General features: G+C 43.8%; 1 protein-coding gene and 1 long non-coding RNA gene across 3 annotated transcripts; both read right to left on the bottom strand.

The window, feature by feature from the left end:
• Positions 1 to 3,770: 3,770 nt before the first annotated feature.
• LOC135234745 (serine/arginine-rich splicing factor 3) lies at positions 3,771 to 15,795 on the bottom strand. Of its 2 annotated transcripts, XM_064299639.1 has the most exons (7): positions 15,636 to 15,795; positions 11,722 to 11,783; positions 11,137 to 11,347; positions 9,821 to 9,955; positions 5,287 to 5,325; positions 4,643 to 4,729; positions 3,771 to 4,324 (listed from the first exon to the last, which is right to left on the bottom strand). In XM_064299639.1, exons 2-7 carry the CDS (start codon positions 11,738 to 11,740, stop codon positions 4,297 to 4,299), a joined length of 519 nt encoding a protein of 172 aa, XP_064155709.1. In that variant the 5' UTR covers positions 11,741 to 11,783; positions 15,636 to 15,795; the 3' UTR covers positions 3,771 to 4,296. The 2 variants fall into 2 exon arrangements, with proteins under 2 accessions (XP_064155709.1, XP_064155711.1); XM_064299641.1 differs by lacking the exon at positions 11,722 to 11,783 and having other exon boundaries at positions 15,636 to 15,782.
• On the bottom strand, positions 4,796 to 5,290 carry LOC135234746 (uncharacterized). The gene is made up of 2 exons (XR_010324190.1): positions 5,169 to 5,290; positions 4,796 to 5,106 (listed from the first exon to the last, which is right to left on the bottom strand). It is a non-coding gene; the product is annotated as an uncharacterized LOC135234746 (long non-coding RNA).
• Positions 15,796 to 16,746: the final 951 nt, after the last annotated feature.

Below are 16,746 nucleotides of genomic sequence, written 5' to 3'. Positions count from 1 at the left end.
TTCATAAACTCAGTGATTATGAGTCAGTGTTTATGGAACATGGCAATGTCAGCAATAATCAGTAATATTTTCCGTTGTATACAATTTGCTTCAACAAGGTGACATTCCCCAAATTTTTGGTGAAAACATCGCTGTCCGTGCGTAATCTCCATGCACATTTCTGACCCTTGCCCGTTCATACACGTTAGAAATAGTACGTTCTGACCCTGGTCCGTTCGTAGACGTTAGAACAGTACGTTCTTTTGAGTCAGTAGATTATGGTAGGCCTATGGCATGTGAGGAAACTTAGTTTCATATGCTAAACAGTTTGAAACAGCCCAGCACAAAACCACAATTATGAACCAGGAGTTGCAACATTGCTGGTACATTAATTCAAGTATACTAATTGAAGGTTTAATCATCCATATACTCTCAAATCCTTAATTCTACTGTGAGACCTTAAATTATCCGATTAACAGAATAAATTAGTACCTGAAAATACCAAATAACCTGTTCGTTTTATCACTTAAATTACTGCATGCAATTGCTTTTAAATGCGCTCAAAAGTAGACAGAGCAATTACATGCCCGTGAACGGTTAACGGCATTCCCACGGCTTGCGCGTGCCAGGGTTTTGCTGCTTCAGTCGCGCTTTCTCTGTGCCCGAGGCTCGTGAGAGCGTGTCCGTCTTATCTCCAGTGGTTAGCCTATATCTTTAATCCATGCGAATTCTAGTGGAATGCCTATATCGTGTCTGCATATTTTTTCCCCACATGAACCTTACTGTGATTTTTGCAATGACCATTAACCTTCTAAAATCGAGCAGTAACATCATCCATACCAACATTTAACAATATCAAGTTATTCAAATGTACAACGGTTAAGATACATACCAGTCATTTGTCCATTGCACTAACGTGGACTGTATGTAACAAGGTTACCGGAAATAGCTACAAAAGCGAAACATTAAGACATTAAGATTTTTAAAAAGAAATATTTGTTGCTTGTGGGCAAGCTTAAAAGCAAATTACCACTGTACATTAAGTAGTGAAACTTTAATGGTTTTTGGCAGCAGCAAGGCTCCCAGGTTTAACAGCGTATCACCGGTCGAAAAATAAACACAGCAGGATATTCTGTTGCTTCTGGTTATACCTGCCTGAATATTTTCCATATGAAATATCTGTTTTTAGCGTTCCTCGAAGAGACGGGACACGGCAGCTAAAAAAACGTTTTATCCTTCACTTGCAGGTCCATAGCAAAGGACCTCCCAAAAGCATCCACAGCCCACATCACATGTTGCCGGTGACCTGTAGAAATACATTTAATGACAACTTCGTAGGCTATCTCTGTATAAGGTTTCGGTATCTCTGTAAAAGTCTCTTTGTGCTTGTAGAAAGTGCTTGATAAAAGTAGCCTACGCCAACCCTAAGCGGGAGATAAAGCGGAGAGGAATCTCAGAAATCCGAGCGCACGCAGATCCAGCTTGTACACTTGTCGGATTCGCAGTCGCAAATGGTTTGTCAAGCTTAAATTATCTGATGAAAAACAAATTTTCAACGTACAAAAACGCCCAGTTACTCACACATAGCCTACATAGCACTGTCTATAAATCATCAATTGAAATCTAGGCATGCCATTAAAACTACTGATATCAAAATTGCGCGAAGTTACACGAAACCATGTTTGCTTCCTAGATCTTTTCTTACACAAATTAAACAAACTGTATTCCATAGAAATGCTACCCAATGTTTCCTAAATTGTTTCAAGTGACATGGCGCTGTTTGTACAAGCATACAGTAATTAATGGGGCAAACGTGTGGATAGGTCTGTACGATTTAATATTTAATAGGCCTCAATAGCCCCCCCTTCCCCCACAGCCCCTTTTCTGTAGTGTGCATGTATGTTTCTTGATATAACTGTCTGTTTATAAATGTTACATGCTGCTCGGGAAATGTCCCCATCGGAATAACGAAGTGTTGCATATAAGTGTGTATGTATGTACAGTATGTACAGTAAGTTGCAAATATACAAGAACTTGTACATTTTGTAAAATGAACTAGACAACCAAGTAAACATATCCTTTCTGGAGGAATATCCTTTAAGTATTGACCAGCAGTTTCATACATTCATTTAAATGTATTGCACGTGGAAATTTTTATTATTTGACACTTTGATGTGACAGTTTGAATGATGACATTGTCTTCTGATGGTAATATTAAAAAACGGGCAAGTTACTAGAAACAATTTAGGAAACATTGGGTAGCATTGCTTTGGAATACAGCTTGCTTAATTTGTGTGGGGTAAAATATTGTTTCTTCTAACTTGGCATAATTTTGATCAGTATTTTTAATGGCAGGCCTAGATGATTTTTCCTGTTTGAATGAAAGACTTCTAGACAGTGTTGTGTGAGATTAACTTCACTTTTTTGTACATTAAAAACAAGTTTTTCATCAGATATTTATTTTTGTACTGTGCTTGTTGTAAGTGATAATAGTAATTTATATATAAATGTAGGCTATGACAGACATACACAAACAAATGCATGCAAACACACAGCCTACATTCAGAAACAGCCATGGATTCAATCATGTTTCCTTTACCATGAACAAGAAATAAATGAAAGTGGATGTCATATTTATAGATGGAAGTGTTTTTAATGGGCTATTGTACACGACAGTCTTACTAAGCTTTTGTATGTCGGTAGAGGATCTATAGGGCTAGCTAACATTAACTTAGAAATGTGGTGTTGCAGGGCAGCTACAGTAGCCTAGTTAAAAAGAGTTATCAGTTAACAGTCGCAGTGGTGAATGTGAACTGTTTTGACTTAAAGAAAATCAATATAGGCTACCTGGCGTGAAGTCATTATCTTGCTGCAGTTTCTATACGACCGGTGACAATACCTGCTGGACCAAATTGCAAAAGCAAATGTTGCTGTTCATTTTGGAGGTGTCGATTTACGTTATACAGTTGGTCTGTCGTGTCATGCACTTGATTGGCCTGATTTGTATTGCCATTCTTCCACAACCATTTAATAGCCAGCACACCAACATAAGGAACCTGTAATAAAAAAAATCCCTGCCCCACCCAATGAGCATTTTGACGATTCCAGATTTTTGTGGGAAAACAGTCATGTTCCAGTGTTGATCGTGTCAGGGCTTTAGATGGACTTGCAGTTTTACCCCAGAGAATTGAGGGTGGCTTCACCCTACATCTCTGTGAGGCTATCACGTGCCCCTAGTCACATGGTCAGGGACCAGGGCTGGAACCAGGCCCCGTGGAAAGCGTGCGTCTCCGGGGCAACCCTCCCCATCGCCATGCCAACACAGTGCTCACTCCCATCTCTTCAGTCTGTGGACACGTGTAATGGCGACAGGAGCGCAGGGATTCTGCACTGCAACAGCGTCCTGCTCCACATGCAAACCACTCCCTACATTTCCCAACACAAACGCTGGACACGGATTCCCACACACACACACACACGAGGGGGGGGGGGGGGGGGGGGTACTGGGGGGGTATGACAGGGAAAGCCGTCCCGGGTCAAGGCAGCCCCCAGAGGCATGTGTGTGTGTGCGTGTAGGTGCACATGGGGCAGGGGCCTCCCTCATTCTCGATCCGTCCCAGGACACGGGTGTTTAACCACAGCTTTGAGGTCGATAATTCCAAGGCAGTTAAGATGCAGTACTCAAAATCAAACCGGTCTCTCTAGACTCAAGCATGTCCAAAAAAAAAAAAAAAAAAAAAAAAAAAAAAATCACTCAACACAATTCGGTAACAAAAAAAAAAGGCAAACCCTTTCTATGGCCAAAGTTTTAATTGTAACAATACAAACAGTTACAAATGTCAGAAATACAGGACCGGACTGATACAAAGTATACAGAGTGCTTTATTCCACCACAAGGAGGTTTCCTTGACTCAGGTACAGTACACAGTATCCATTCCCGAAGCACCCTGCGCATCCAGCGAGTGTTTTGGCGGAACCCCGCGCCGCCTGCCCTCGCCGCCCCTACGCTGGCACGGGACTGCCGCGCGAGCGGGAACGGAGCGCAGGCCGAGAAAGTTTTAAAGGGTTCTAGAATCTTCTCTGGAAATGGAACTGCAGATTTAAAATGTAGGAAACCCAGGGTGGCTTTGAATTTGACCAGACACACTTAACTAAACCACTAAAATGCACATTCTTAAAAAAAGGGGGAAAAAATAAAAAAAATGCACTCCAAAACATGACTGGATTCAAGAGATCAAAGGATGACAAATCAGTTTTTTTTTTTGTTTTGTTTTTTTTTTTTGGACTTGGACACCTTTCTTGCACTTTGACAACTTCTCATTTTCTGTCGTTAGACCTGGAACGACTGGAAAGAGAAATGTAAAATTAGGACTGTAAATTACAAAATTATACTGGATGCTAAAATCTTCACATCTTCATACCGCTTTTAAAATGATTACACGCAAATGGATTCCCTTTTATTCCCCAGGATTATAAACACTATTAGTAGCACTGCAACCATAAGGCTCCACATGCTTTTTAAAAAATTTTTTAAACTTTATCTGCAGTGCTTTTTTTATTTTAGGGGAAAAAAATGACATTGTGCTAGGCCTGTAGCACATCCAGTCAGTGCGTTTATGCAGAGCAGACCCAGCAAACCCCACCTGCACAAACACACGCTTACCTTCTGGACCTGGAGAAGGAGCGCGAGGGTTTGTGGTTCCTGTCCCGAGACAGAGACCGCTCCCTCCTCCGGTCTCTGGAGAGGGACCTACACAGCAAGCAGCACAATACCACATTAAACCAATTTCCTTAATGACATTATTCAACTATACTCTATGACATCATAAAAACACACCTTTGCCTGACCTCTATGAAATCTGAAAAAACGATGGTTTCCTTTATGAAATAATTCAACCATACTCTGCATTTCATTATAGCATCACTGAACCATACTTCCTAGACAGGGAAAATGACATTCACTGGTTCCGCTCAGACATGCCTAACAGACTGGACTAAACAGAGCACACTTGTGTCTCTAGAACCAGGACATCCCCATCCTGGTCTAGGATAACTGGCATGATTGTCAGCCAATCAACTGAGAAAGTGAAACTACCACAGCTAGCACAAGTCAGGCAGCAGGATAACCTGGCCAATGAAAGTCAGGCAGAAGGATAACCTGGCCAATGAAAGTCAGGCAGCAGGATAACCTGGCAAATGAATGTCAGGCAGCAGGATAACCTGGCCAATGAATGTCAGGCAGCAGGATAACCTGGCCAATGAATGTCAGGCGGCAGGATAACCTGGCCAATGAAAGTCATGACTTACCTGCTGCGACTGCGACTGAAGCTCCTCCTACGCGGTGATCTGGGATAGGGGGACCAGAAAAAAAGAAGAAAGAAAAAGAGGGAGGGAGGGAGGGAGGGAGGAAGCAAAAGAGAGAACATCACACACTACCAAGATATCGGCTAACTTGTTTCCCCATTATGCTCCACTGCGACTCTTCCACACAAACCCACCCTCCCAAACACGGAGCTCCAGTCAGTGATCTACCCTCCCCAACACAGAGCTCCAGTCCGTGATCTGCCCTCCCCAACACAGAGCTCCAGTCAGTGATCTACCCTCCCCAACACAGAGCTCCAGTCCGTGATCTGCCCTCCCCAACACAGAGCTCCAGTCAGTGATCTACCCTCCCCAACACAGAGCTCCAGTCAGTGATCTACCCTCCCCAACACAGAGCTCCAGTCAGTGATCTACCCTCCCCAACACAGAGCTCCAGTCAGTGATCTGCCCTCCCCAACACAGAGCTCCAGTGATCCCAGTATAGCCATACCCTTACAGGGGGAAAGGGCCAAACTGACTCTACATTGCGTGTGGGGGAGCTCACTGGAATTTAGGTTCTCTCCACCACCGAGAATGGCACAGTACACCTGTTCAGAGGTCAAAGTCTGAATGTTTCAAAGTGATTAGGGAATAAGACCATGAAACAAATGCTAAAGATTGGCAAAGGGAGAATCACCTAGGTAACAATCTCCACACCGTGAACATAAACAAGTTTTGTTACGGGCACATTAAAAACTGTTTTGTGAAAGAGACTGAAATAAAACCTGACCAGAACAGCTCGCTTCACCAGAGCTTCTGAGCTCCTCCTGGCCAGCAGCCTGCCGCACTAACAGCTGCACACGGCCGTCTGGGCGTGGCCTAGCACAGACGACACAGCTGGGCGTGGCCTAGCACAGACAACACAGCTTCCGCTGTAAAACTCAGACCCCCCTTGGCTGTTCAGTAACCTTTAAACAGAAGCAGATTTAAACCCTTCCCATCAGTGAACATGAGGAGGCAGGAAAAAACTTACTAGTTTTCTGCTTTTCAACGAGCTAGAAATGGTGAAGGGGAGGCGGGCTGGAGGCCAGGCGGCTGGGCGGAAAAGCGTTTGCCGCGTGCAGCGAGGCGTTTAGCTGGCTGGCGGGGACGCCTGTGGATTTCTCCTGCTTTTCTATTGGTTGCCCCGAGGGCCGCCGCTCGCAGGCCGTGGTGCCGACATTGGGGAAAAGCGAGACGCCGATTGGTCGGGAATTGTGAGGCGGGGTCGCTGCCGGTTCGGGGCAAGGTTGGAGAGGAGGCCGAGAGAACTGGCATGCTCAGGAACCAACGGGCGCTGCCACCTGACGACTGGCCAGGCCTGGGTCGTGTGACACGACATCAGCCAAGCTGATTGGGGCACGTTGTTCAGAGGTCACGTGATGCTGAAAGAGGGCTAGTTGACTGACTCAGAGGGTGGTGAGGAGAGGCATGGTGGTGACTCTGAAACGGGGTTCAGTTTATTAACATGGGTGGTAAAGAAAGGAACAGGCTAACAGTACATTTCAGCATTACTACAGTTCTACACTTGCCCTCAATTGGCTTGTGTGCAGTAGGACTGGGCTCGACTCCACTGACCCAGAAAGAGACACTTAATCGTTGACAGAGAACACTGTGTGAATCGCGAACAGCTAGGAGAGTTTCTCAAACGTTCATAGACCCACTTTAGTGCTTTAAGGAAGAGAGGAAAATTAAAGCGGCCTGCACGTCGATTTTAACCACGTCTCCGGAATGACACAGGACTGAAAAAGCCCCCCCTTTCAAAAGGAGCGTTTTCACCGCCTGCTCATCCACAAGAAATCTTGAGCACTGCAAGCACACCAGACTGAGTGAAGAGCGGGGATAGGACTAGGGACGTTACTCTGTGATCCATCGTCATTCACTAAGGATGACGTTACTTACGCTGAACACAGTGCCGGGAGGAAACTTCCCCTAACGAGTCGCCCCACTGGGATTTAAAATTAAATCTTTGTTGAGATTATACACAGTGTGTGTTTTCAGCGTAATTACAGGACTGCTATATATTTTGTGTATCTACGCCCCTTCTCTTAACTGTGGCATTCCCTGGGCAGTTTGGGCACAAATTACATTTATTTACATGCCGCTCTATGCTAACGAGCTATGCTAACGAGCTCCACTTCCCCGCAGGACGGAGTGACCAGATTATACATCACCGGCCCTTGCTTATCAATGCAAGATGGCAAATGTACTTTCTTCACAATTACTCGCATGAAGACTATATCCCTGGGGCTACAGCTGTACAGTTTTAATACGCTATTTCAGGGCAGCAGGCAGAAGAGACGTTAAATTCCCTGAGCTGCGTTTATTACACGGACTTTGTCTAAATTTAACAGCTGTCTAACAAATGCCGTTCTGTGCTTTCACAGTGCGGTGGATATTTTTGGTGTAGTGCGTTCCGAACGTGGGTGAAAATGAGCCCATTTATGAAGAACACTGCCTCTTGCGTCACTTGCATTTTTTTTAGTGCGCTACAAAGCAACATAGTAATGGGATTTACCTCAACAACTATCGAGTACTCATTTGTCAACATTAAAGATGACTAATCAGATGATTTATTTAAAATGTGCATCCCCAGTTGGGATAATGGCTGGTTCTCTCTCGTGTATTAAGGCCATTTAAAAGGATCCTATTGGCCCAACCTGCGGGTCAGATCAAGTCACACACTTAAGATTGCTTACGACTCTACGTGAGCGCATACATTAGAAAAAGGGCCTTGTTAACCATTAATATTAACTGAAATAAGGACTAGAGCAGAGCTGGGCGACACATCGCAACGATGGATATCAAATGCAGTCATCATGGCCACCATGTGTCCTGTATGTCTTTTCCTCTTAAATTATACCTCACGTGGTAATAAACATGTAATTTAAATTTTTTTAAAAGATTTTTTTTTAAAAAGGCAATACACCACATATTGGTCATGATTGTTATTGCATTCAATAATTATAATTGCGGTATACTGCCTAGCCCTAGACTAGAGTGGGTCTTTCAACAGGTGATGAGTGGATGATTATGGAAGACCATAAAGTAACAAAATTAAATAAATTGATAATGAAATAATCGGCCTGTCAGCCCCCTCCATGTTGACTGCTAGACAGTCATTCTGAAATAAATAGGAGTGCAAATAAAAGCGCGAGGAAATTAATAATGTGCACGTGCAAAGTGTTCTTTGGAAATAAAAGGCATAAAATAAATTCATAGATATTTCATTGCTTATTTAATTTAGTCACATTTAGCCTTCCACAAATAATTGACATACTCTGAAATGAAAATAATGAACTCTACAGAGTAATGACACACGGCAGCTGGCAGCCATGTCCGTTTAACGCTTGCTGAGAAACTATGCTAGCTGTGCTCCACAGAAATGCCAGGGTCACATGGAGCCTTCCTGGCTGACTGCCCAGCTCCTACTGCACACTGCACCACCCACCTCCACCTGCTCGTCTCCCAGCTGCAAACCAACCCGTTTCTGGGTGCCATTACAAGATGACAATGAAGGTGAAGCCAAATGTTTAAACTGCCTGCCCCACCACTCAGCACACTTAACACAAAAAGCCCCACCACTTAGCACACTCAACACAAAAGCCCCTCCATTTCGCATACTTAAAAAAAATAAAATAAAATAAAAAAAAAAAAAGTCAACCAAGTGTTGCTGGAATTAACACTTAAATGGTTCCTCAGGCCTTGTTAAGATAACTCCAGATTATGCAGTTTATGCTATAACTCACCACACTACCTCTCCCTCACCACACTACCTCTCTCCCTCCTCTCCCTCACCACACTACCTCTCCCTCCTCTCCCTCACCACACTACCTCTCCCTCCTCTCCCTCACCACACTACCTCTCCTTCCTCTGCCCCAACACACTACCTCTCCCTCACCACCTCTCCTTCCTCGCCCTCACCACACTACCTCTCCCTCCTCTACCCTAACACACTATCTCTCCTTCCTCTCCCTCACCACACTACCTCTCCCTCACCACACTACCTCTCCCTCACCACACTACCTCTCCTTCCTCTCCCTCACCACACTACCTCTCCTTCCTCTGCCCTAACACACTACCTCTCCTTCCTCTCCCTCACCACACTACCTCTCCTTCCTCTGCCCTAACACACTACCTCTCCCTCCTGTGCCTGCCCAAGAGAGTACTGCAGGAAGTACACCGTTTGCCTTCATTTGCCATGTTAAATTTGGTTATGTTTTGAACACCTAACAATGCACCGCAATTTTCAGAATGCATCCATAAATAATGGAAGCATCTGAACAGTTAGTTTGGCATTGATGCACTAAACCTAGTTAAGCCTTTATCATGGGCAACGGCATCCTGCTGCCAACGAGGCGTATTCAAAATGGAAAGGGCTTCTGAGGAACAGGGGCGTTTGGGGAGGGTGCTGGAAAAGGAGGGGGCTCCCATGCTGATAAGTACTCTCAGGTTTAAAGGCACCGATGCTCCCGTCTGTCAGAGGAAGGGGGGCGCTTACCTGCGGCGAGCGGCGGGGCTTCGACGGCGGTAATCGTCTCGTGGGCGGCGGCTCCAGGAGGGTGGTGGTCCCCGGTTCCGAGATCGTTTCTCGCCGTTCGACAGCTCCACCCTCACACGGCATCCACACAGAGTTCTGCACACAAACGGAACAATGAGATCCTGAAAGGCGCTATATACATCATTATACAGTCAGTGCTGACTGTGGCTGTAAACCTGAGTGTGTCAGTGCTGATTGTGGCTGTAATCCTGAGTATGTCAGTGCGGACTGTGGCTGTAATCCTGAGTATGTCAGTGCAGACTGTGGCGGTAATCCTGAGTATGTCAGTGCTGACTGTGGCTGTAATCCTGAGTGTGTCAGTGCTGACTGTGGCTGTAATCCTGAGTATGTCAGTGCTGACTGGCTGTAATCCTGAGTGTGTCAGTGCTGACTGTGGCTGTAATCCTGAGTGTGTCAGTGCGGACTGTGGCTGTAATCCTGAGTGTGTCAGTGCTGACTGTGGCTGTAATCCTGAGTGTGTCAGTGCGGACTGGCTGTAATCCTGAGTGTGTCAGTGCTGACTGTGGCTGTAATCCTGAGTGTGTCAGTGCTGACTGTGGCTGTAATCCTGACTGTGTCAGTGCTGACTGTGGCTGTAATCCTGACTGTGTCAGTGCTGACTGTGGCTGTAATCCAGAGTGTGTCAGTGCTGACTGTGGCTGTAATCCAGAGTGTGTCAGTGCTGACTGTGGCTGTAATCCTGATTGTGTCAGTGCTGACTGGCTGTAATCCTGACTGTGTCAGTGCTGACTGTGGCTGTAATCCTGAGTGTGTCAGTACTGACTGTGGCTGTAATCCTGAGTGTGTCAGTGCTGACTGTGGACGTAATCCTGACCGTGTCAGTGCTGACTGTGGCTGTAAACCTGAGTGTGTCAGTGCTGACTGGCTGTAATCCTGACTGTGTCAGTACTATGGTGCTGAAACCAAACTCGTCGTTGGAGTAGGTAAGCGCACTCTAATATGACAAAAATCGGAAACAGGATTTGACAAAACCGGATTCAATATGCAGAATCGAATTGGTAATTAAAATCGATAAAATCAAAAACGATACCCAACCCTAAACAAGACACAGCACGAGCCACTCGCCGAAGCACTTGCCCACAAACGACTGGCCGCCATTTTGGAAGGCACACCTTTCACACACACTCAAACACGCTCACTTGCGCACCTTTACATGAACGCGACCAGTATCCTCTGCCACTGACGTGTGCCTAACCCTAACCCCCCCACCCAGTCCCGCTTACGGCTCTGTCTGTCCCGCCAGGCCGGGGCCTCACCTCCCGTCCAGCTCCCTCACGGCGTCCGTGGCGTCGCGGGGGTCTTCGAACTCCACGAAGGCGAAGCCGGGGGGGTTCCGGGCCACCCACACGCTGCGCAGGGGGCCGTAGTACCCGAAGGACCGCTCCAGCTCCGTCTTGTTGCCATTGTTCCCCAAATTACCCACGTACACCTTGCAGTCCAGAGGGCAGTCTCTGTGCATGGCAGGGTCTGGAAAGACAGGGGGGAGGGGGCAGCACCCCATCAGGCACAAAGCACAACTCTGCCAAACCACCCCAAAATTCGCCAACCAACCCCACACTTAAGCACTGCCAGTAAAAAAGCACAAGTAAAAAAGCATTTTTAACAGGAGATTAATGAGACACCCAAAGGCACCTTGTAAGTTTATTTTACTCAACGACATGCAGTTCTCTCACTGAACAGTGAGAGTCTCCAACTGAGAGCTCCTAAAGCAGCAGCAGCGGTGTCCCACGGCCAGCAGGCTGGCAGTGCTACGTCAAGCAGAACCAGGCCGGCACCCGGGACTTTAAGCACAGAAAATGAAAACACTTTCAGCATGCAAGGTATAAAAGCTTTGTCATTACCTCCCATTTCAACCGGCATCAATTCTCTAAAAAACTGTTACTCCACGAGTGTGTGCGTGAAACTGAAAGAAGAATTTAGATTTTCATGTGTTACACATTTCCCACACAAACAAAGAATAATGCATCATTTACTTCAAACAAAACTGATTGGGCAACTGCATAACACCTAGGAAACTGAACAAGTCCCCCCCCCCCCCCCCCATACACAGGAACACAGCCAAAAAGATAGCCAATGCTTATATTACACAACGCTGAGCCCTGATTGGAGGACACCGACAAAGGGCCAGCCGGTGACTCAGGATAGGTGGCTTCAGACACTGAGGAAATGCGTAGCACATGGAAATGCATCAGCACCACTCTCTGCTTCCCCCAGGCAACATTACAGTAGCCTGCACAGGACAAAAAGCCTTACAAAGGGAGGGATGACCTCCAGGAAGTTTTTAAATGCTGCACGGAAACGTTGACAATCGATTTTGGGGAATTTTCAGTGTGTGTAAAAGAAAATTTGAATAAAACACGCAAGTTGCATGCATGACTAATACCATCACAAAGGCAGTAAACCACTTTTTGAAATGCCATCGGAGCGAATAATCTGAATTCCCAGGATTTTGCAACCCCGCCTGGACAGCACATCACCACTCGGCCCAGTGTGTAAAATTCACATCATAAACTGCAATAACATCCTACGGGACCATAATTCGGCAGATGCATTTTGGTGTTTGACAGCATTCATTAAAAAAAAAAAAGGATGCCTGTATGGATGTGCTAGATCATGTGATAAATTAAAAACATTCTTATGCAAAAGTATCCGCATGAGAGTGACCAGAGCGGGGAAATAGAAACACTTTTTAAAAACCGGTACATGAAGGTCCGAACGGTTCTTTGGCACCTTTCTTATAACAGCGGCTTGATCACGTTGCTCATACTGTATGTCACAAAGGGCCAAACATGGGATGACTGTCAGAATGTTTTTCCTTTTAATTTCTAAAAGGGAAAGTTTCACTAAAAACCAACCATGTGCTGTTCACCATGTTTTTCTACATTTCAGATGGATTACCGTTGATGTTCTGAAAAAATACTATGATGAGCCCAGGGTGCTCAAGTGGATAAATAACCAAAAAATAAAAAATGATATGACGGTGCTCTCTGGCAACGGGAACAAAAGATCAAACATTGAAAAAGGAAGTAGTAAAGGTCATCAAAATATCGAACAATAGCGCAAGACGAAAACTAGAGCGTGGTTCCAAAACAGTCTAAGATACTCTCACACGCCAAAATCTGCTAAATTAAAAAATCACAGCGTTATGGCTCGCCTCGCTATGCTTAAAAGAACCTCAGCCAATAGCAAAGCAGGAATCGTGTGTAGCATATTGCATCAAGGCAGGCGGCACCACTACATGAATATGAGCGTAACGATGCGTTATTTTATTCATGAGATCGTGATTAACCAAGTCCCCCCCAGTGAAGCACTCACTTATAATTAACTAGGCTATATAATCAGAGCTGATGAATTTTTGCGACACTGAAGTCAACTATCTATGATGGAAAGAGAGTCACAGTTAATCTCTGGCCAAAGTACCAGTCACTGTCACTGAAGGCACAATTCAATATTGATATTATTTTTTTGGAATATCATAAATATATATATCACACAAAAAAATAAATAGGGACTACCATTAACCATGGTTATGACAAAAATTCCTATGTGGGTTTGCTAGAGAATACGAAGGTGCATGATGCTTGCTACGTTTGGCGCAAGGATCTCTGAAATAAAGAGAATAGACATACTTGAAATACTAGGCCCAGTCACGGTAGTACACATCTGAGGATAATGGCATGTACTTGATGTGCTTGAGGTTTGGAAAGCACTTAGAAGAAAAAAAAAAACCCCCACACAGTGGTCCTACTTTGTATGTGTTCCTACTAAAACACAAGTATGCATAACGAAACATACTTTGTGTTGTTTTTAGAAAGAACTCTGTGTAGCTTGTCTGTTGTAATTACTACAACTGGAAAGAGTGTGAGCGTGTGAGATAGAGATAGACAGTAGACAAATCTGTTTTAATCACTAGTCTACGCTTAATGCAAGCAAAACAGACAGTTGGGGTTATCTTTAACAAAACATGCACTTCCAGATTAACTTGAAAATACTCTTTCCCACAAATATTCTCCATGTGTCAGTGTGGAGAATGAAGAGTCCACGTATTCTGTGATGCAAATAAAAATGATTACTCGCCTAATTGATAACTGGCTATACTGGATAGTATTTAGTATTGTGTAAATATAATTTGCTTAGATTTAATAACGCCAACGTTGAAGCTATGGAGATTTTTTAAACTTTTCCTTTAGTTTTAAATTGCCATTACAAAATATCATTGGTGGTGAGAAAATAACACCAGTGTAGGCTCATGCTTCGTATGCCAGTGTTCAACCGAACACCGCGACAAGCCTACTTATCTTTTTTGCAGTGCTAAACTTAAGCGACTCTGAATTCATGGACCTCCATCAATGAAAGTTTACCACATCGAAAGCATTCACACATTTTAAACTCACTGTGAAATGTTTTAGATGTTAATTGTTTATTTATTCAGACGTTCGTATATTTAAGTGTCCTAAAAACGTTACAGTTGACAGCGTCCTGAGGGACTTGGGATTCTAGTAATTTCAGAGCGAAATGACACAAAACCGGCGCGCGCTACCGTATTCAAAATAATTTTTTTCATTAAGTGACAATTTAAAGTTCCTTTATTAAGTGTCTCAGTTAAATAGCTGTCAGGTGGTGATTCTGAGCCCACAGTTATTTGGCTAAGCCAATGGTGAACGGAGAATGAGCGACGTGTACTCAAATTAGGAGGACTTGAGCCCGACCTGTACCCCCATGTATTACGTCATAACTCTCAGCGACCCGGGTCTAAAAAATGCGACCTATCCCTTTAACTGCAGCACTAGCGCAGCGCAATTAGCCGACAGCGAAACACAATAGTGAATAAATTGCACTGAGACTAACACATGCAAGGACCAAACCAGCTGATAATTTACATTCAGAATATGTTCAAAACATTTTTCTTGATTAGTAACGCGTTTACAGGGCACCAACCAGGCAATAAAACACTAAAACAATTGTGCTGGCGTTAGGCTGTGTGGAACATGTGGTTAGCTTAGCTTGTTAGCCAACTAGCCTGCTGGATTCACTGGGTTAATCAGACTAACTAACCATTCAGTAACCAACACGTCCCCTTCGCTCTAGGCAAAATGTTTTTGTTTTTTTTCTTGTTTTTATTTTTACATTTTTTTATTTAGCCTGTACAGGTGAGCACGAAGGCGGTGAAGGTTAACTAAAAAGCTCCATAGTTAGCTAGCTAGAGAGCTTAGCTAGCTAGTAAAGGAAACAAACGAGTCAACTTGAGTTTTAACAAAACAAGCAAGCCTACTGGTTAGGGAGTTTAAACAAACGAGCCTGTTGGTTAGTTGATTTAAACAATTTAAACAAAACCAACCAATCTGCTGATTTAATCACAACAAACGAGCATGAGGCTTAGCTAGCTAGCGAGTTCAAACAAAACAAACGACCCTGTTGATTAGCTAGCGAGTTTAAACGAAACAAATTATCCTGGAGGTAATATTATAGCTAGCGCGTTTAAACAAACGAGCTCACTGGTTAACTAATTTTAACCAAACGATCTTCTTAGAGATTACGCTGATTACACAGCCATGCTGGTTAGCCATTACATTATTCAGAATTAAGAAAACAAATGGCGGCCCTCTACATTGCGCTAGCCCGTCCAGTGAACATCACCATTTAACAAACGTTACAATGTGCATTCTAACCAGACTAATCAAGACAGAATCAGCATTGTGTTTTCTCAGAAATCTGGACGCAATTAATTTTTCTGCAGTTTGATGAAATGTGTTACCTGTTTATACTAACGCCGTTCCCGCACTTTCTCTTCTTCTTACCGCAGTCCTCCCTCTGGAAATGTGAAATGGCGCTGCTCCCGTCTGAGTGCGCAGCTGTAAGCTAGCTACAATCGTTCCTCCTCCTCCGCGCTATCATCCGGGTTCCGTTGGCAGTAGGTTTCCCCTCCAGTGACGTAAACATTTACTACACGACCTTTTTGAACTCCGTTATTATAAAAATGTTCTCTTCTTACTCCACAAAAGTCACAATTATAACCAACATCTTGCATTTAAAATCTATGTATGACTTTGAATGAAATTTCCTTCACCGACATAATTTGCTGACAGTTTTTTTTTACCTTTGTGTCATTGGAAATAAATAACAGACGATCAACACGTTGGGGAGAAAGTTGTGCAACAGACATTACTGCATATGTCCTTTAGGATATTCGTGTCCCCAACTGAGAGACTACAGTGAAGGTAGGGCTGTTGTGAGGTCATCAACTGTACAGAATTCCTTATGAACAAAGATTCTCTCCTATTAATACGATCAATAAAACTATTGTTCATTCTCTGGACAGTACTCAGATTTTATGTGACATATTCCACATGTCCATCATCACTCAGAAAGTGCCCAACAAAAAGAAAAGTCATGGAACTGCTTCATATCATGCACCTTTCTTGGTCCATAGAGTGGAGAGGAAATGCTACTTGAAATGGGATTTGTTGATCAACGCTAAAAGCCAATCAAGCTAAAAATGCCGTATGAAAATCAATTAATTTACCAACATTTATCTACAGCTGAATTACATTTCAGGACAAATTCTGGACTGCCAAATTATTTACATACCTCTGAAAAGTGGGCATTTATGCATTTTTAAACCAATTAATTTAAAGGTGTTATACAATCTTTGAAGGGATACTGAGAGATAGGAACATATGTCCTTAATAATTCCTCAGCTTTGGAGAGCAAAGTCTATCCACAAAGAGATATCTCTTAACCACTGGACTGACGATCAAATTTAATTCTTTTTTTCCAAACTTTGGATTTAACTCCTTGCATGATAAAATTCAAAGTTGTTTTACTGTGTCTGTGATTTATTAATAATAATTCTCAGACCTGGTATG

The sequence above is a fragment of the Anguilla rostrata genome, chromosome 11, assembly GCF_018555375.3.
Source record: "Anguilla rostrata isolate EN2019 chromosome 11, ASM1855537v3, whole genome shotgun sequence".
Classification (NCBI taxonomy): domain Eukaryota; kingdom Metazoa; phylum Chordata; class Actinopteri; order Anguilliformes; family Anguillidae; genus Anguilla; species Anguilla rostrata.
This window is presented reverse-complemented; position numbering and strand designations above follow the sequence as displayed.